General features: G+C 44.1%; 1 protein-coding gene across 1 annotated transcript; it reads left to right on the forward strand.

Annotated features, from left to right (window-relative positions):
- Positions 1-1,729: 1,729 nt before the first annotated feature.
- On the forward strand, positions 1,730-9,445 carry LOC139531611 (eukaryotic translation initiation factor 2 subunit 3-like). Its single transcript, XM_071328225.1, has 11 exons — positions 1,730-2,167; positions 2,926-2,989; positions 6,329-6,456; positions 6,627-6,843; positions 6,973-7,131; positions 7,296-7,430; positions 7,538-7,632; positions 7,826-7,970; positions 8,085-8,254; positions 8,456-8,628; positions 8,726-9,445. The coding sequence occupies exons 1-11, from the start codon at positions 2,090-2,092 to the stop codon at positions 8,787-8,789; spliced, it is 1,428 nt and encodes a 475-aa protein (XP_071184326.1). The 5' UTR covers positions 1,730-2,089; the 3' UTR covers positions 8,790-9,445.
- Positions 9,446-18,870: the final 9,425 nt, after the last annotated feature.

Genomic DNA, 18,870 nt, shown 5'->3' on the forward strand with positions numbered 1-18,870 from the left:
TGGAAACAAGGATATACTATATAATAGTTTGTTATAGATATATGGTGGAAAGGAAAATGTAAAAATACTAAATAAACCTAGCCAGTATAGTTTGGATCGGCATGATAGTGTGAAAAGGGTCATATCTATCTACCTTTTATACAACACTCCTTCCATGGCCTCCAACTGCTCTTAAACGCTAGTAAAACTAAATGCATGCTCTTCAATCGATCGCTGCCCGCACCCGCCCACCCGACTAGCATCACTACTCTAGCATCACTACAATGGATGGTTCTGACTTAGAATATGTGGGCAACTACAAATACCTAGGTGTCTCGCTAGACTATAAACTCTCTTTCCAGACTCATATTAAGCATCTCCAATCCAAAATTACATCTAGAATCGGCTTCCTATTTCGCAACAAAGCCTCCTTCACTCACGCTACCAAACATACCCTCGTAAAACGGACTATCCTACCGATCCTCGACTTCGGCGATGTCATTTACAAAATAGCCTCCAACACTCTACTCAGCACTCTGAATGCAGTCTATCACAGTGCCATCCGTTTTGTCACCAAAGCCCCAGCGTATCCTAGTGGTTAGAGCGTTGGACTAGTTACCGGAAGGTTGCAAGTTCGATTCCCCGAGCTGACAAGGTACAAATCTGTCGTTCTACCCCTGAACAAGGCAGTTAACCCACTGTTCCTAGGCCGTCATTGAAAATAAGAATTTGTTCTTAACTGATTTGCCTAGTTAAATAAAGGAAAAATACAAAATAAACCACCCACCACTGCGACCTGTATGCTCTCGTCGGCTGGCCCTCGCTTCATATTCGTTGCCAGACCCACTGGCTCCAGGTCATCTACAAGTCTATGCTAGGTAAAGCTCCGCCTTATCACAGTTCATTGGTCACCATAACAACACCCACCCCGTAGCACGTGCTCCAGCAGGTATACCTCACTGGTCATCCCCATAGCCAACGCCGCCTTTCATTCCAGTTCTCTGCTGCCAATGACTGGAATGAATTGCAAAAATCGCTGAAGTTGGAGACTTATATCTCCCTCACTAACTTTAAGCATCAGCTTACCGATCGCTGCAGCTGTACATAGCCCATCCAACTACCTACCTCATCCCCGTATTGTTTTTATTTACTTTTTTTGCACACCAATATTTCTACTTGCACATCATCATCTGCAACTCTATCATTGCAGTGTTAATGTGCTAAATTGTAATTACTTCGCTACTATTGGCCTATGTATTGCCTTACCTCCTTACTCCATTTGCATACACTGTATATAGATTTTTCTATTGTGTTATTGACTGTACGTTTGTTTATCCCATGTGTAACTATGTGTTGTTGTTTTTTGTCGCACTGCTTTGCTTTATCTTGGCCAGGTCACAGTTGTAAATGAGAACTTGTTCTCAACTGGCCTACCTGGTTCAATAAAGGTGAAATACATTTTAAAAAAATATATAAATAACCCCTCACATACTCATAAGTACAGCCCCACTGACAGCTAGAGCAAAACATAATGGTCTAGAGGGGATGAAGATGTTAAAATATTTAGCCTTTCCCTATATGCAGGTGAAGGATTGAAGGGATACGGAGCATGAGAAACTATGGCTTGGCAAAGCGAGCGAGAATATTTATAATTGTACCAGGGCGGACCCTATGAAAAAACTACAAATGGACACATTATGAATGACGTCGTCAAGAAAGGACGGACCCAGGTATCTGAAGTTCTTTCTGTTTTATTTTGTGATGGAGGAATAAATCAAACAAAAGCACAATGATGAAACGGAATTAATTGTATACAGTTATTCACAGTAGCTGTCAACCGCAACAGTGGATATTGTGTAAAGAGGGACATTGAATTGCGCGTGAATTAGAATATTGCATCATCCCCTGTAGGACCCTTCTTTTTATTCATTCATCAAAGAACGAAATAATACATTTCTATCGTAAAATTCAAGAGGATACATGATAAAACAGCAGATTTTTGATTACTGCAAAGTTTTACTAGTGATAATACAATAGAAAACTCTTACTGCGTAAAATTCGGTGTATTAAATCATTCAAGCAATCTCCGCAGCATACTGAAATTCCTTTTATGTTCAAGATGGCGGGTGACGAGTCTGGAATAACGCTGGGTCAGCCTCATCTTTCCAAACAAGATTTAAATTCTCTGGTGAGTGTTTATCTTTTCAACAGTGATGATAAGGATAGTGATGGTTTGGTTCCCTAAAAGTCATCGAAAAAAATATGAATCATTATGTTGTTGCGCGCACAGGGAAAGTGGCTGTTCTACCGGCACATGCTAACGGTAACTACCTAACGTTAGCTTGGTTGTCAGCGTGGGGATTGTCCATATTCAGCCCCACCTAATGAGTAAAGGCAGTTTCCTCTTGCAAATACAGGAACATTAGCTTTCTAGACCTACAGGTCTATTTGTCGTTGTTTATGTGCATTTGTCTGGAATTATAACAGCTGTTCAGTACATCATCTTCCCTGACTGCACAGGAAATGTCGCAGCAGCACATCTGAACAACAGCCCATTCATTTGTATGAACGACCTATAATCAACACTTTTTAAAAAAACACTTAAGATACGCTGTAATTCAACTATGTTTAGCTGTAAAATTAGTCGATATTATTGCTGTGAATGTTACCATTGTACAATCTGCGCCTGATGGTCACATCAACAGAATACGTCGTCACGTAGGCTAAACTCGCAGCCTTTGCCAGGTCCCGTTTACTAATGCAGAATAGATGACCCTTACAGACGGGTCTCTGTCTGCTTCACAATGTCATAGCTCACAAAATGAATCATCTATTCCTTAATCCTCATGGCTACATCTCTCATTGTTATTTAGCCCACTCCAGATTAAGTACCATGCCTTAATTAATTAATTAATTAATTAATTGACCTGTGTGTTTTCTCAACAGGATGTGTCCATCCTGACCCCTCTCTCCCAAGAGATCATCAGCAGACAGGCCACCATCAACATTGGTGCGTGAACCAGTCCCCTATAGCAGCTAGTGTTGTCATGATACCAGTATCGTGATACCAGAATTTCCTTGTCAAAAAAGAAAACACTAAGCGGACTCCACTCTATGGTCATTTAAATCAAATCAAATGTTATTTGTCACGTGCCGAATGCAACAGGTCTAGTAGACCTTAACCGTGAAATGTTTACAAGCCCTTAACCAACAATGTAGTTTTAAGAAAAAAACAGTTTTAAAAATATTTACAATATAAACTAAAGTGTAATTTAAAAAAAATTATAATAATAACACAAAATAAAAATAGCGAGGCTACCGGTACCAAGTCAATGTGCGGGGCTACAGCTTAGAGGTGATTTGTCCATGTAGGTAGGGGTAAAGTCACTATGCATAGATAATAAACAGCAAGTAGCAGCAGTGTAAAAACAAAGGGGGGGTGGGTGGGTCAATGCAAATAGTACGGGTGGCCATTTGATTAATTGTTCAGCAGTCTTATGACTTGTTGGTAGAAGCTGTTAAGGAGCCTTTTGGACCTAGACTTGGTGCTCTGGCACCGCTTGCCGTGCGGTAGCAGAGAGAACAGTCTATGACTTGGGTGACTTTTTGACAATTTCTTGGGCCTTCCTCTGACACCGCCTAGTATAGAGGTCCTGGATGGTAGGAAGCTTGGTCCCAGTGATGTACTGGGCCATACGCACTACCCTCTGTAGCGCCTTACAGTCTAATGCCAAGCAGTTGCCATACCAGGTAGTGATGCAACCGGTCAGGATGCTCTCGATGGTGCAGCTGTAGAACCTTTTGAGGATCTGGGGGGTCTCATGCCAAATATTTTCAGTCTCCTGAGGGGAAATAGGCATTGTCATGATACTTTTGTAAAATATTGTGTGCTATAGCTTGGAAAATAAACATGTGACAACAAGGCTGTTTTTACCAACTTTAAGATTGTTTTCCTCAAGAAATTAAGTCTGCTTCATGTTTTGTTTTTTCTTTGCTTCCTTACGTTCTAGTATTGCGATACTGGTATGGTGACAACACTAATAGCAGCAGTGGTGTTTTACTTTTATTTATTTCACCTTTTATTTAACCAGGTAGGCCAGTTCTCATTTACAACTGCGACCTGGCCAAGATAAAGCAAAGCAGTGCGACAAAAAACAACAGCGTTACACAGTGGATAAACAAACGTACAGTCAATGACACACTGGAGTGAGAGATGTGCAAGTAGAGATACTGGGGTGCAAAGGAGCAAAAAATGAATAACCCTATGGGGATGAGGTAGTTGCGTGGGCTATTTACAGATGGGCTATATACAGGTGCAATGATCAGTAAACTGCTCTGACAGTTGATCCTTAAAGTTAGTGAGGGAGATATAAGTCTCCAGCTTCAGTGATCTTTGCAATTCGTTCCAGTCATTGGCAGCAGAGAACTGGAAGGAAATACGGCCAAAGGAGGAGTTGGCTTTGGGCGTGACCAGTGAAATATACCTGCTGGAGCGCGTGCTGCTATGGTGACCAGTGAGCTGAGATAAGGAGGGGCTTTACCTAGCAAAGACTTATAGATGACCTGGAGCCAGTGGGTTTGGCGACGAATATGAAGCGAGGGGCTTTGGTGACAAAACAGATGGCTCTGTGATAGACTACATCCCATTTGCTGAGTAGTGTGTTGGAGGCTATTTTGTAAATGACATCGCCAAAGTCAAGGATCGGTAGGATACTCAGTTTTACGAGGGCATGTTTGGCAGCATAAGTGAAGGATGCTTTGTTGTGAAATAGGAAGCCGATACTAGATTTAATTTTGGATTGGAGATGCTTAATGTGAGTCTGGAAAGAGAGTTTACAGTCTAACCAGACACCTAGGTATTTGTAGTTGTCCACATATTCTAAGTCGGAACCATCCAGAGTAGTGATGCTAGTCGGGCGGGCGGGTGCAGGCAGCGATCGGTTGAAGAGCATGCATTTATTTTTACTTGCAGTTGGAGGCCACGGAAGGAGTGTTGTATGGCATTGAAGCTCGTCTGGAGGTTTGTTAACAGTATCCAAAGAAGGGCCAGAAGTATACAGAATGGTGTCGTCTGCGTAGAGGTGGATCAGAGAATCACCAGCAGCAAGAGTGACATCATTGATGTATACAGAGAAAAGATTTGGCACGAGAATTGAACCCTGTGGCACCCCTATAGAGACTGCCAGAGGTCCGGACAACAGGCCCTCCGATTTGACACACTGAACTCTGAGAAGTAGTTGGTGAACCAGGCGAGGCAGTCATTTGAGAAACCAAGGCTGTTGAGTCTGCCGATAAGAATGCGTTGATTGACAGAGTCAAGTCTTGGCCAGGTCGATGAATACGGCTGCACAGTATTGTCTTTTATTGATGGCGGTTATGATAATGTTTAGGACCTTGAGCGTGGCTGAGGTGCACCCATGACCAGCTCAGAAACCAGATTGCATAGCGGAGAAGGTACAGTGGGATTCGAAATGGTCGGTGATCTGTTTAACTTGGCTTTTGAAGACTTTAGAAAGGCAGGATAGGATAGATATAGGTCTGTAGCAGTTTGGGTCTAGAGTCTCCCCCTTTTTAAGAGGGGGATGACCGCAGCAGCTTTCCAATCTTTAGGGATCTCAGACGATACGAAAGAGAGGTTGAGCAGGCTAGTAATAGGGGTCGCAACAATTGCGGCGGTTCATTTTAGAAAGAGGGGGTCCAGATTTTGCAGCTCTTTCAGAACATCAGCTATCTGGATTTGGGTGACGGAGAAGTGGGGGAGGCTTGGGCAAGTTGCTGTGGGGGGTGAAGAGCTGTTGGCCTGGGTAGGGGTAGCCAGGTGGAAAGCATGGCCAACCGTAGAAAAATGCTTATTGAAATTATCGTAGATTTATCAGTGGTGACAGTGTTTCCTAGGCTCAGTGTAGTGGGCAGCTGGGAGGAGGTGCTCTTATTCTCCATGGACTTTAGTGTCCCAGAACTTTTTGGAGTTTGTTCTACAGGATGCAAATTTCTGTTTAAAAAAGCTAGCGTTTGCTTTCCTAACTGCCTGTGTATATTGGTTCATAACTTCCCTGAAAAGTTGCATATTGCGGGGGCTATTTGATGCTAATACCTTACGCCACAGGATGTTTTTGTCTAACAGGTGTCTTGTCTAACATGAGATCTGGGGACCTCAGCCATATATAGTCTGCCCCTTACCTGATCTCCCAATTTTAGCCTGTGATTAAATGTGCAGATTTGACATTGGGAAAATAAGGATTCAAAGGCTAATTATTGCCAATGTTATACTGTGAGTGTTGACCCCTAACACCCTTCTCTACTGCCTGAGCACCTCCAGTAACACCCTCTGTTCTCTCCTGCCCTGTAGGCACCATTGGTCATGTGGCCCACGGAAAGTCTACGGTGGTCAAGGCCATCTCAGGGGTTCACACTGTCCGCTTCAAGAACGAGTTGGAGAGGAACATCACCATTAAGCTAGGTTACGCTAACGCCAAGGTAAGTAAACAACGCACTGTTTAGGTCCAATACATAAAGGTTGAGTACCCATAACGTAGGAGCACCCGTAACTGTTAGCAACACATGTGGATGGGGCGTGACATGGGTAGAAGGAGTGAATGGAGCAGTACCAAAAGCATAGATGACGTGGTTCCCCTTTACTGCTCTAGGTGTATAAGCTGGACGACCCCAGCTGTCCCAGGCCAGAGTGCTACAGGTCGTGTGGCTCCAGTACTCCTGATGAGTTCCCTACAGACATCCCTGGAACCAAGGGCAACTTCAAACTGGTCAGACACGTGTCCTTCGTGGACTGTCCCGGTCACGACATTCTGATGGCCACCATGCTGAACGGAGCAGCTGTCATGGACGCTGCCCTCCTGCTCATTGGTAAGACGCACTTCTGCTGATCAATACTGTATAATAATCCTACTCCTAACATTACTGATTGAACAATAATCACACTCCCCTATCACCTGATCAGCTCTCGGTAACTTAACCCACCTCCCTCTCTTCCAGCGGGTAACGAGTCGTGTCCCCAGCCCCAGACCTCTGAGCACCTGGCTGCCATAGAGATCATGAAGCTCAAACACATCCTGATCCTCCAGAACAAGATCGATCTGGTCAAGGAGAGCCAGGCCAAGGAGCAGTACGAACAGATTCTAGCCTTCGTACAGGGTCAGTGGCTGGAGTAGCTCACTCTTGTAAAGCTTTGTTTGTGTTTAACCCCTCTGCCTTAAGTGTGTAACCTCCTTCCCTTTTGTGTGTGTGTCTGAGGGAAGTGTGTGCAACCGCTCTCCTGTTTCTGCGTCTGTGTGTAACCTCTCTCCTGGGGTGTGTAGGTACAGTGGCAGAGGGAGCACCTATCATTCCTATCTCAGCACAGTTGAAGTACAACATAGAGGTGGTATGTGAATACATTGTCAAGAAGATCCCTGTCCCCATCAGAGACTTCACCTCAGAACCCAGACTCATCGGTAAGAACAGACACACGTGATGACTTGAACACAGCTGTCTCTGTTATGCTTATAATAATGTGTTGTGTGTCTGTTTTGTTGATGTGGCGTGCGTTTACGTGTTTCAGTGATCCGGTCATTTGACGTCAACAAGCCGGGTTGTGAGGTAGATGACCTGAAAGGAGGCGTGGCTGGAGGCAGTATACTAAAAGGCGTGCTCAAGGTAGGACACCTGCTTCTTCCCTTTGCCTCAAAGCATCATGGGCAAGTGGTTCAATGGTGCATTGTTCTTATGAAGCTCTCTGCTTTTCATTAACCTCTGCCATTCTTTCATCCTCTTTTCTCTCTCCTGTCTCTTCCTCTTCGTTCTCTCTCCCTCTGTACTTCCCTCCCTCCTTTTATATCTGTCTCTCCAGGTGGGACAGGAGTTGGAGGTGCGTCCAGGCATTGTGTCTAAGGACCATGAGGGGAAGCTGATGTGTAAACCCATCTTTTCCAAGATCGTCTCTCTGTTCGCTGAACACAACGACCTGCAGTATGCGGCACCCGGAGGACTCATTGGTATGAACCTGCGTGTGTGTGTGTGTGTGTGTGTGTTGTGACGGTATGGTGGGTCAGGTGTGTGTTTCTAATATGAGTATAAACACTCAGGTGTGTGTTCTCTGTCCTATCCAGGTGTTGGCACTAAGATTGACCCGACCCTGTGCAGAGCTGACCGTATGGTTGGTCAGGTGCTGGGAGCGGTCGGAGCGCTACCAGAGATCTTCACAGAGCTGGAAATCTCCTACTTCCTGTTAAGGAGGCTTCTGGGAGTCCGCACTGAAGGAGACAAGAAGGCTGCCAAGGTCAGGACTGCACCCTGGGCTTGGTGTTGAACTGGTGGAGATGAAAATGGACAGATTTTTTTTTATATACTGATTTTTGTAATACATTTAGAGGGAGCATCTTTAGATTACTGAGACACAGTGAGAGGCGGCAGGCAGTGAGTCTTTTCTGTTTTTACTCAAGCGGTCTTTTTTCTGTCTTTGTGTTGTTTCTCCCCTCAGGTCCAGAAGCTGTCTAAGAACGAGGTGTTGATGGTGAACATCGGCAGTCTGTCTACAGGCGGCAGAGTGAGTGCAGTGAAGGCTGATTTGGCCAAGATCGTCCTGACCAACCCTGTCTGCACCGAGGTCGGAGAGAAGATTGCGCTCAGTCGTCGTGTGGAGAAACATTGGCGGTAAGATAGGGAAGAGGGGTTCCATTTCACTGGATTTTGTGTGTTCGGCTGTTTATCCTTACTATTGTGTCTCATTGGTTCTCTTTCCTCTCTGCAGTCTGATTGGTTGGGGCCAGATCAGGAGGGGGGTGACCATCACCCCCACAGTGGACGACGACTGAGGAACCAGACAGGAAGTGTGTCTTCATGGCAACACCCTCTCAACCAGACGACATGCCCAACATACTCTTTTTCATACACCAACACCTGTTCAGGTTGAAAAAGAGGAATACCTGCCCCAGGAGGGAAGGGAGGAGGCTGCATCGCAATAGTCTAAACTGGCTTCATCACTTTGTCTTCTCTCATCTGCACTGATAAATAAAGAACTGGGACAGGTGGAAGCAGATTACTCGTATTAGAAATCTGCTGCTTACCTGTCTTGTTTTCAGATCAGTGCAGACCAAGGAGAATAGACGAGGAGAGGAAGCCACAGTAGAGTATTGAGATACGTCCAGGGAGGGGTAAGGGAAGGTAGCTGGTCAGGGGTTTTAAGATGAGTCTCCCAAAGCAGGACTGTGACTGATTGAACAGGGGGCAACACTCACAATGCTGCAGATAGAAATGTAATGGATAGAGCTGATATGACGAGTCCCTAATCATTCCACATGATGGAAAATCCTGTCTTGTTATATTTCTATCTGGCTGTACAGTAAGCGTTGCTCCCTCCTGAATAAGCCCTGCCAAAGATGGGAGAGGAACAGAGGGTTGATGGTGCTGTGTGTGTTCTGCTGTCAACTGCTTTCAGTGGAATCTAATAAAATGCACATTTGGAACAAAAGCCTGTAAGTGTGTGTTTTTAATATGCTATAGAATGTGATTGGCCCCTTTTTATTATTCAATGTTCTATTTAGGTATGTTTCTGTCCAATTGAAGCAGTCTTGTGGCAAGAATAAAAAGAGGGTTGTGAAATGGCTTCCATCTTTGACGATCCTGTCCTATTGTGGATTAGTCACAGCTTCTGTAAAGCCTAAATACAGCTACAGTATAAGCACACACTAATGATTTACCTGTAAACTTCCCCGCTAACTCAACTTAGGGTGAAATTCAGCTCAGTCTGACCCAATGGAGCGCTTAGATTTTTAACAATTGCAGAGCAGGAGGATGAAACCAAAGAGATTTCAATAGTACCTGAAAAAGGGCGTGCTGGATGATTTTTGTCCCCTTTATGTACAAATGTAGGCTACATAAATTCCTCATAGGTTTCCTTTGAGTAGTCTAATAGCCTAGTCTTTGAGTAATAAGTAATATAATAATAAAGTTGTAATATGAATGTTAATAAAATATTCATTGATCAATCCAAACATCTCAGCCTTATTCAATCTTCTCTGTTTTACCTTTTGACCTAGATGAGAGAATAGATTTTAGTATTGTCTTTATTATGTTGCCAGCTGTCCTATTTAATAAAGCAGTTCCATAGTACACTTCCAGGATGGATGGCACACCTGAGCGAATATCCGAAGAAGTCGCACCTAGATGCTAATCTAAGGTCAGTTCGGAGATTTTTTGAGCCAATGGTTAAAGGTAGCAGTTGGTGAAAGCAAGCCGATCCTAGATCTGAACAGGACAGCCTCTATGCTACTTAAAACTGAGATAGGCTACACCTGCCACAGACGCTGTTCCGCGGTTAGGTGAGTACATAGATAAACTGGGTTAAAAAAGTAGGTTATGCATTGTAAACTTTAAATGCCGAAGAATGTTCTGTTTGTCATGATAAAAGAGACAAGACGCCTGCAACTTGTGTTTCTTTGTGGAAGCGCCACTGCGTTTTTAAGATTTCACTGTTAAATTCGGCACACAGTTTGATAAAAAATTCTTGCTCCTCTTCTAGTCAGAAAGCGTATTTGATAATGGTATCTGTGCTGTCTGTGTACCTGTCTTACTATAGGCAGCTGCTGAGCTGCACTAAAGGATCCTCAGGTATGGTGTTTTTGCTCTACTGATCCAGGGTCAGATGTTGATCTCCTAGCCTACTGATGATGTCCTACTGATCCAGGGTCAGATATTGATCTCCTAGCCTACTGATGATGTCCTACTGATGGTTAAGTTATAATAAGATTTTTGAATGAGATTAGAACATCTGAATGATCAGTGGTTACAGCCATACATCATTCCTGGTCTCATACATTATTCCTTGACTGAATAGTATGTGTGCTAGAGCTGGGCTGGAACAAAATCCTGCACACCCTGTAGCTCTCCAGAGCTGGGTGGGGGGATGAGGGTAAGGGACAGGGGTCAGTTTGATTTTAGAAAATAGCCCTAATCTTAACCCTAACCTTAAACACACTGCAAACCTTATGCCTAACCTGAAGCTGAAGAGGACAGGATGAGAGAATAAGAGCAGGTGAGAAGAGGACAGGATGAGAGAATAAGAGCAGCTGAGAAGAGGACAGGACGAGAGAATAAGAGCAGGTCAGAAGAGGACAGGATGAGAGAATAAGAGCAGGTCAGAAGAGGACAGGATGAGAGAATAAGAGCAGCTGAGAAGAGGACATGATGAGAGAATAAGAGCAGGTGAGAAGACAGGATGAGAGAATAAGAGCAGCTGAGAAGAGGACAGGATGAGAGAATAAGAGCAGCTGAGAAGAGGACAGGATGAGAGAATAAGAGCAGGTGAGAAGAGGACATGATGAGAGAATAAGAGCAGCTGAGAAGAGGACAGGATGAGAGAATAAGAGCAGGTGAGAAGAGGACAGGGTGAGAGAATAAGAGCAGCTGAGAAGAGGACAGGATGAGAGAATAAGAGCAGGTGAGAAGAGGACAGGATGAGAGAATAAGAGCAGGTCAGAAGAGGACAGGATGAGAGAATAAGAGCAGGTCAGAAGAGGACATGATGAGAGAATAAGAGCAGGTGAGAAGAGGACATGATGAGAGAATAAGAGCAGGTGAGAAGAGGACATGATGAGAGAATAAGAGCAGGTGAGAAGAGGACAGGATGAGAGAATAAGAGCAGGTGAGAAGAGGACAGGATGAGAGAATAAGAGCAGCTGAGAAGAGGACAGGATGAGAGAATAAGAGCAGGTGAGAAGAGGACAGGATGAGAGAATAAGAGCAGGTGAGAAGAGGACAGGATGAGAGAATAAGAGCAGGTGAGAAGAGGACAGGATGAGAGAATAAGAGCAGCTCAGAAGAGGACAGGATGAGAATAAGAGCAGGTGAGAAGAGGACAGGATGAGAGAAGAGCAGGTGAGAAGAGGACATGATGAGAGAATAAGAGCAGGTGAGAAGAGGACAGGATGAGAGAATAAGAGCAGGTGAGAAGAGGACAGGATGAGAGAATAAGAGCAGGTGAGAAGAGGACAGGATGAGAGAATAAGAGCAGGTGAGAAGAGGACAGGATGAGAGAATAAGAGCAGGTGAGAAGAGGACAGGATGAGAGAATAAGAGTAGGTGAGAAGAGGACATGATGAGAGAATAAGAGCAGGTGAGAAGAGGACAGGATGAGAGAATAAGAGCAGCTGAGAAGAGGACATGATGAGAGAATAAGAGCAGCTGAGAAGAGGACATGATGAGAGAATAAGAGCAGGTGAGAAGAGGACAGGATGAGAGAATAAGAGCAGGTGAGAAGAGGACATGATGAGAGAATAAGAGCAGGTGAGAAGAGGACAGGATGAGAGAATAAGAGCAGCTGAGAAGAGGACATGATGAGAGAATAAGAGCAGCTGAGAAGAGGACATGATGAGAGAATAAGAGCAGCTGAGAAGAGGACAGGATGAGAGAATAAGAGCAGGTGAGAAGAGTGTGAGAACCTTGATAAGCAGAATGAGTACTTAGTGCCTATAGTCAGAACCATTTCACTGGAGCTGTAGTGTGTTTTAGGATTACTTAATGTGTGATACATTTTTTAATATATTTTTTGTTTTTTAACCTTTATTTTGACAGGGAGATGATGCTGAGAACAAGGTCATTTTTCGAGATGAGCCCTGTTTAGCACAACAATACACATCAAAATAAAATATACGCATTAAACTACACATCCGTATAGACCCCTTTCTATGTTCGCAAACATTGCCGCACGAGGCCGATGCCTCAACTGCATTATACTTTAAAAAAAACACTTTTACGTCAACCAGTAAAATGGCTCTTTGGCTATCTTTTGTTACAGCCTGTCAATGATATATCCTTCTAGCTAACATCTGCTTCATTCAAAATAGTTATTTTTCAAAGATCACAACCAAATATAATCTTAGCGACTGTTCAAACAATAATCAAAACATTATTGTAAGCGCATGAGAACCCCAAAAAGTTATTTTGTTAAGAAGTAATAAAAACGTAAATCTAGGCTATGTTGAATGGGCGCATATGGCGATGTCTTCCTTAGTTGCGCGCATCTGTTCGTGACGTCAGTGTGTCGTGTACTGGAAAGGGGTCTATACACATTAAAATACACATCATTATACACAATACATGAAAAGCAAATGTATCTGTGGTGTTTGTGTCGTGTCCCAGGTGTTTATACTGACCCAGCAGAGTGTATGTGACATGGGCTGGGGTTGTGTTTTTCCAGAGGCTGGTGAAGAGCAGCCAGGTCACCCGTGATTCAAGTCAGTATTCGATGTCTGAAGACGTCAGGACGTCGGTCTAATTCCGATGTGAGACTGTGAGAGCTAGTTGTGGAATCGAGCAGACAGCAGGACTGAGTCTGGCTCACTGTGACCTCACTGCTACTGATGTAATGGAACTGGGTTAGTACACAAAGACACACACACAGTTGTACAAGGCTAAAGGAAAACTCCACCCAAAAGCTATATTTTGGTATTTGTTTCATTTGTCCATTGTGATATAGTCCCAAAATGTTTTGCATGTTGTATGTCAGCAATCAAGTTTTCAAGATATTTCAAAATACAAAAATACAGCATACCGGCGTTTTTTCTGTATTTTTAAAGTTATATATCTTGAAACCTTGAATGCTGACATAATGGTCTGACACATTTAAGGGCTTTGCTATTGACATTGTATTTTTAGATCAGGCACACAATAATCTTGTGATAGTAAAGCACCTTCACAATACCTTCTGCACATGATCCCCCTGGAAATGACTTTGATTAAAGTAAGAACATTCCATCTGTCAAACTACTAACAGTGTGAGTCTACTGATCTGACCTGTTGGCTTTGACTTCACTCTGACATGCTGATGATTGTTTGAATACATGATGTGCCGGTACTTGAATAACAAGTTTGTCTCCTTTATGTGTGTGTCTGTAATAAGTCTGCAGGCTGAAAGTAGAGAAGAAACAACAACATGCTCCTCTCATTTATTTTTCTTGCTGGCAGGTACATTTTTCTCCTTCACTGCAAGTTTCTTCTCCCTCTTTCCTCCAGTCCCTCGCTCTTCTGTTCTCCTCAAGTTCTCTGAACATTCCAAGGCCCCTCCGCACCTTTAGCCCCTCGTCATCACGCCTGGATCTGACCACAAAGAAACAGAATGTACAGTATGTATGTGTGTGACGAACTTGGTTCAAACTTTGATCTCCTGTGCACCACAACATTGTGTTATAGTTAGTACGCTACAGCCTGATCTTCAGGTCTAGGGCAGTGGTTCCCAAACTGTGGGGGGCGCGAGGTTCGGCAGGGGATGTGTGGGGGTCCCCCCCTCAAAAAATGTGTAGAATTGCAGGAAATAAGCTTTAAACCTGCAAAATTCTCTCCACCGATAAGAGGGGTGTGAACAGTTTGTCATGAACAGTGCTTGTGCCCACAGAAATAGACGTGGCACGTGCACGCAGGGGGGGCGCGTGATGTTCCCCAATGCTGGAAGGGTGGCCCTGAGTGAAAAAGTTTGGGAACCTCTGGTCTAGGGCAAGGGTACTACTCATCATATGAGGGGAGTGACAAAACTCCATTATTTGCATGCACGTTTAAGACGTGTAAGTGTGTTTGTGTATTAGCTGTATGGCGCTGCGGCGCTCGCGGCCAGTCTCCTTTAGGTAGAGCATTACAGCCTTGAGGCCTAACTGACAGACGTGGTAGGGAGGGTCTACCAGAGGGTTGTCATTCAACTGTAGAACCATCAGGTGGTGCAGGAGAGGAAGCGATCTGGGCAGAGCAGATAGATGGTTATCCTGTATATACAACTCCCTTAAAGCTGGGGGAGAGGAGACAGTTAGGTGTGAATGTGTATATGTGTGCTTGAAAAATTATGTTTAATTCCGATTGGAATCCAGCCAGAGTGGGGATATCTAACATATTTTATTCACTCACAATCTGCATTCAGAATGACTGCCAGGGTTGGAATGATGAGTGAACGAGACCACCTAAACTGGAACAACAATATCAGCAACAGGTGCATTAGTTTAGAAACATTTAAGTTATTAGTCTTAGTGTAGCATAATAAAAATGTATTGATAAATTAAACAATCAATGTACATGCAAAAACACAGATATTGAAAAAAACTATTCAAAAATATCTAACTGCAATAAAGAATGCTGGGAAATATGATAATGCTGGGCCTGTTTTTACAGACCAGCTTGACCAGCTAGTCGGCCAGCCTAACCAGTTATACCATGTTGGTCAGACCAGCATTGACCAGCATAGACCAGCTTGAAATCTGGGCTGGTCTATGCAGTTTTTTTCAGCAGGGTAGCTGACTGAGGTCCAGTGGGTTGTGGCTGAGGACAAGGGAGCGTAGCTGACTGAGGTCCAGTGGGTTGTGGCTGAGGACAAGGGAGCGTAGCTGACTGAGGTCCAGTGGGTTGTGGCTGAGGACAAGGGAGCGTAGCTGACTGAGGTCCAGTGGGTTGTGGCTGAGGACAAGGGAGCGTAGCTGACTGAGGTCCAGTGGGTTGTGGCTGAGGACAAGGGAGCGTAGCTGACTGAGGTCCAGTGGGTTGTGGCTGAGGACAAGGGAGCGTAGCTGACTGAGGTCCATTGGGTTGTGGCTGAGGACAAGGGAGCGTAGCTGACTGAGGTCCAGTGGGTTGTGGCTGAGGACAAGGGAGCGTAGCTGACTGAGGTCCAGTGGGTTGTGGCTGAGGACAAGGGAGCGTAGCTGACTGAGGTCCAGTGGGTTGTGGCTGAGGACAAGGGAGCGTAGCTGACTGAGGTCCAGTGGGTTGTGGCTGAGGACAAGGGAGCGTAGCTGACTGAGGTCCAGTGGGTTGTGGCTGAGGACAAGGAAGCGTAGCTGCACCGTAGTAGGCATCCCAGTTCCTGGCACACGGTGGCCAGCCGCTTGTGGTTAAAGTGGAGAACAGGCTGGCGTGGTGGAAGATGTCAGGCGGGATATGTTGGAGCTGGTTCCTGTCCAAGTGGACCAGGTGGGCAGGGCGATAGCCTGGCCGAGGCTGAGGACACCATCATCATTGATGTGATTGGACACCAGGTCCAGAATCTCCAAGGTTCCATTGTTCTTCAGAACCTCAGCGAGACACTACGCCCCACCACGAGTCACACGGTTACTGAGCAGAGGGGAGAAATAGAGGAGGGGTGTATGGTGTGAGTAATTATGAGTGCACTTATGGGGGGGGGTGCGTGTCGACCTAGGTCCAGGTATTTGAGGGTGTAGTTGGTTCTCAGGGCTTCAGTGAGTCTTTCCACTCTGTCATGCCCATCTTCCCCAGGTGCATCTCCCTCAGACACTGATTAACCACCAACATACCTGACATCTGGCCTGCTGCCTCATCCTAGGACAGAGAGATGAAAAAAGAGAGACAGATGAAACCCTTGTTGTGGAAAATTCAATCTAAAGATTAGACAGAGACTAATTTAATTGCATAATAGTGATTCATTTTTAAAGGAAAAATGAACCCCAAAATGTCATGGATAAGGAGGACAGGAGATATTTTACCATTAAGGCTCAGCTGGAAAACAGACAGTCCCTCACAGAGATTTTTCAATAAGCTCTTATCTTATTAATTGTGGCCTGAGGGACGTCTGGGTTCAAGCCGAGCGAAACGGGTCAAAAAGTCAGGTTGCTCTCATCCGGGTCACGACACCAAATGTTGTGGAAAATTCGATCCAAAGATTAGGCAGAGACTAATTTATCATCATAATAGTGAATCTTTAATAAATAGGACCAGCTGCAAGCTGTAGATCCCTCTCTGATCGCAGTCAGGGAAGGAGCTCCCAGAGTAAATGGTTCCATGTCCCTTATATAGTGGGAAGTGATCATACTATCATATTGTTTACACAGCAGATCTTTATACAAGCAACAGTTCCAGAACACAATGGCCTTCTGTTAGGGTGCAGACATACCAGGAGTCTATGAAAGGCATAACATCACAGTCCAACACAGAACATATCCCTTGAGAAGTTACAACAGCTCACCCCAAATTCTGCCACAACACCCTGATCAGTGGTCATTCATTCATTCATTCATTCGTCATTCAGGGCAGAGTCCCACCCGTTTTGAGCACCACACTATTAGGTCAAAAAATAAATAATAATAATAATGGGGTTGGCTGTTTTGCTTGTTATTTTGGCATTAATACGTGCCACATATCAGTTTACAAACAATGTAAAAAATAAATAAAAATAAACGTCATTGAGTTAATAAAGCCGCATACAAACATGGTCTCTTTTTTGCTTTCTTGAGTAAGGCAGCTCCAAAATGCAGGTGTTTTAGCCTAGCTCAGTGGTGGTGGGGCAAGCCAGCAGAAAATACAGAGTGTTGCGCCTGATTGGCTCATTTTTCTGTCATGATTGTCTTAGTTTTCTGTCACTCATGGGACAGTACGTCATCCGCAATTCTAAAGTTAGAGCTCGAAAATGTTGCCCCTTTGGTTCTGCCATAAAGTTATATTAGAAGTGCCCATCCAAGAAGGCTCAAGGTCATTGGCCACAGATAGAATGACATTAAGTCACGTTATATCAACAGTAGCTTTGATTGGACTGATCGACATCTTACTTTCAAAGTCTTAGCTAGCAGTGATCATCAAGTCGACAATCTACTGGCAAATCCTTTGTAATCCTTGTCATATGAAGAGAAATAATGAGGAGAAATTACAGATAAAATGTATCGGTGCTCATCGGCCATTGTACATAAAGATTACACAACAAGTTGGAAATCGCAAATTCAACAATGAGTGGTTTGGAAGGAATAGGTGGCTAACTGCAAGCGTTGCAAAGAAACCACTAACATTAGCCTGCTATTCAATGGAGTGGCTGTGTTTTTTTCTGAGTTACCACCATAAATCCAGAGAATGTCAGACTTTGATGACAAAGTTTGATGGCAAAATTTGCCCCACATAGGACCGCTGCGCCACCTTCACAAGATGAGTCCAAAAATGTCTTGTATGCTGCTGCATAAATGATGAAATATGCAAGGGAGAAATGTATACTGTAGCTAAGAAATTAATACTAAGTGTATGTTGTGTAGTAAGCCGTTAGTAGCCCATGTGCCTCACCCTAATAATTTGGTCTATTTTCACCAACACGGTATTGTAAACGCATAACGTTAGTAATTGTGGTGCTTGGCTTGCACGTACAAATTCAGCACACACATTCTATAATAGAATTGTGTTATTTGATGTGTCAAATTAAAAGCTTATTTAATGCGTCAAATAGTGTTATATGACGTTTATCTTTTTGACACGCAAAGACCCAAACAGCATTCAATGTGCCTCACCCTAATAATTTGGTCTATTTTCACCTCTTAAATCGCCTACTGTTCTGACTTGGTGGTGCACGTCGTCGCTTGCTCATTGTCTTAATCGAAATTACAGATTGCATCTTGTGCCATAATTTGTACATCTCAGTTGTCAGTAGAAACCATATTTAAGCAAGTCTGCCATATCAGCTATATTTTTTAAAAGGCAGTAAATGAGGCTGAATGAACCGTAGCAGTGCTAAGGTGTATTCCCTAACCATTTTTGGGCACAGTTTGTCACCGTTTCAGTGCAATTAATGTATTGTTTAGTGTTGTGTTGTGGCTTCGCTGGCATGCATCCCACATTTTTGTTGTTGTGGTCCCGTGTGGCTCAGTTGGTAGAGCATGGCGCTTGCAACGCCAGGGTTGTGGGTTCATTCCCCACGGGGGGGACCAGGATGAATATGTATGAACTTTCCAATTTGTAAGTCGCTCTGGATAAGAGCGTCTGCTAAATGACTTAAATGTAAATGTAATGTTTGCCCCACCAAGATTTACATGCTAAAATTGCCACTGGGTGGGCCTATGCCCTCCCATGGCTTCGCCCCTGCCCAGTCATGTGAAATTCATAGATGAGGGCCTAATGAATGTGTTTTAATTGACGGATTTCCTTCTATGA

The sequence above is a fragment of the Salvelinus alpinus genome, chromosome 10 (genome assembly GCF_045679555.1).
Source record: "Salvelinus alpinus chromosome 10, SLU_Salpinus.1, whole genome shotgun sequence".
Classification (NCBI taxonomy): Eukaryota; Metazoa; Chordata; class Actinopteri; order Salmoniformes; family Salmonidae; genus Salvelinus; species Salvelinus alpinus.

Coding starts and splice junctions, on each gene's coding strand:
- LOC139531611 (XM_071328225.1), top strand. CDS start 2,090: ATGTTCAAGATGGCGGGTGACGAGTCTGGAATAACGCTGGGTCAGCCT. Junction 2,168..2,925: donor AACAAGATTTAAATTCTCTG/GTGAGTGTTTAT, acceptor TTTTCTCAACAG/GATGTGTCCATCCTGACCCC. Junction 6,457..6,626: donor TAGGTTACGCTAACGCCAAG/GTAAGTAAACAA, acceptor TTACTGCTCTAG/GTGTATAAGCTGGACGACCC.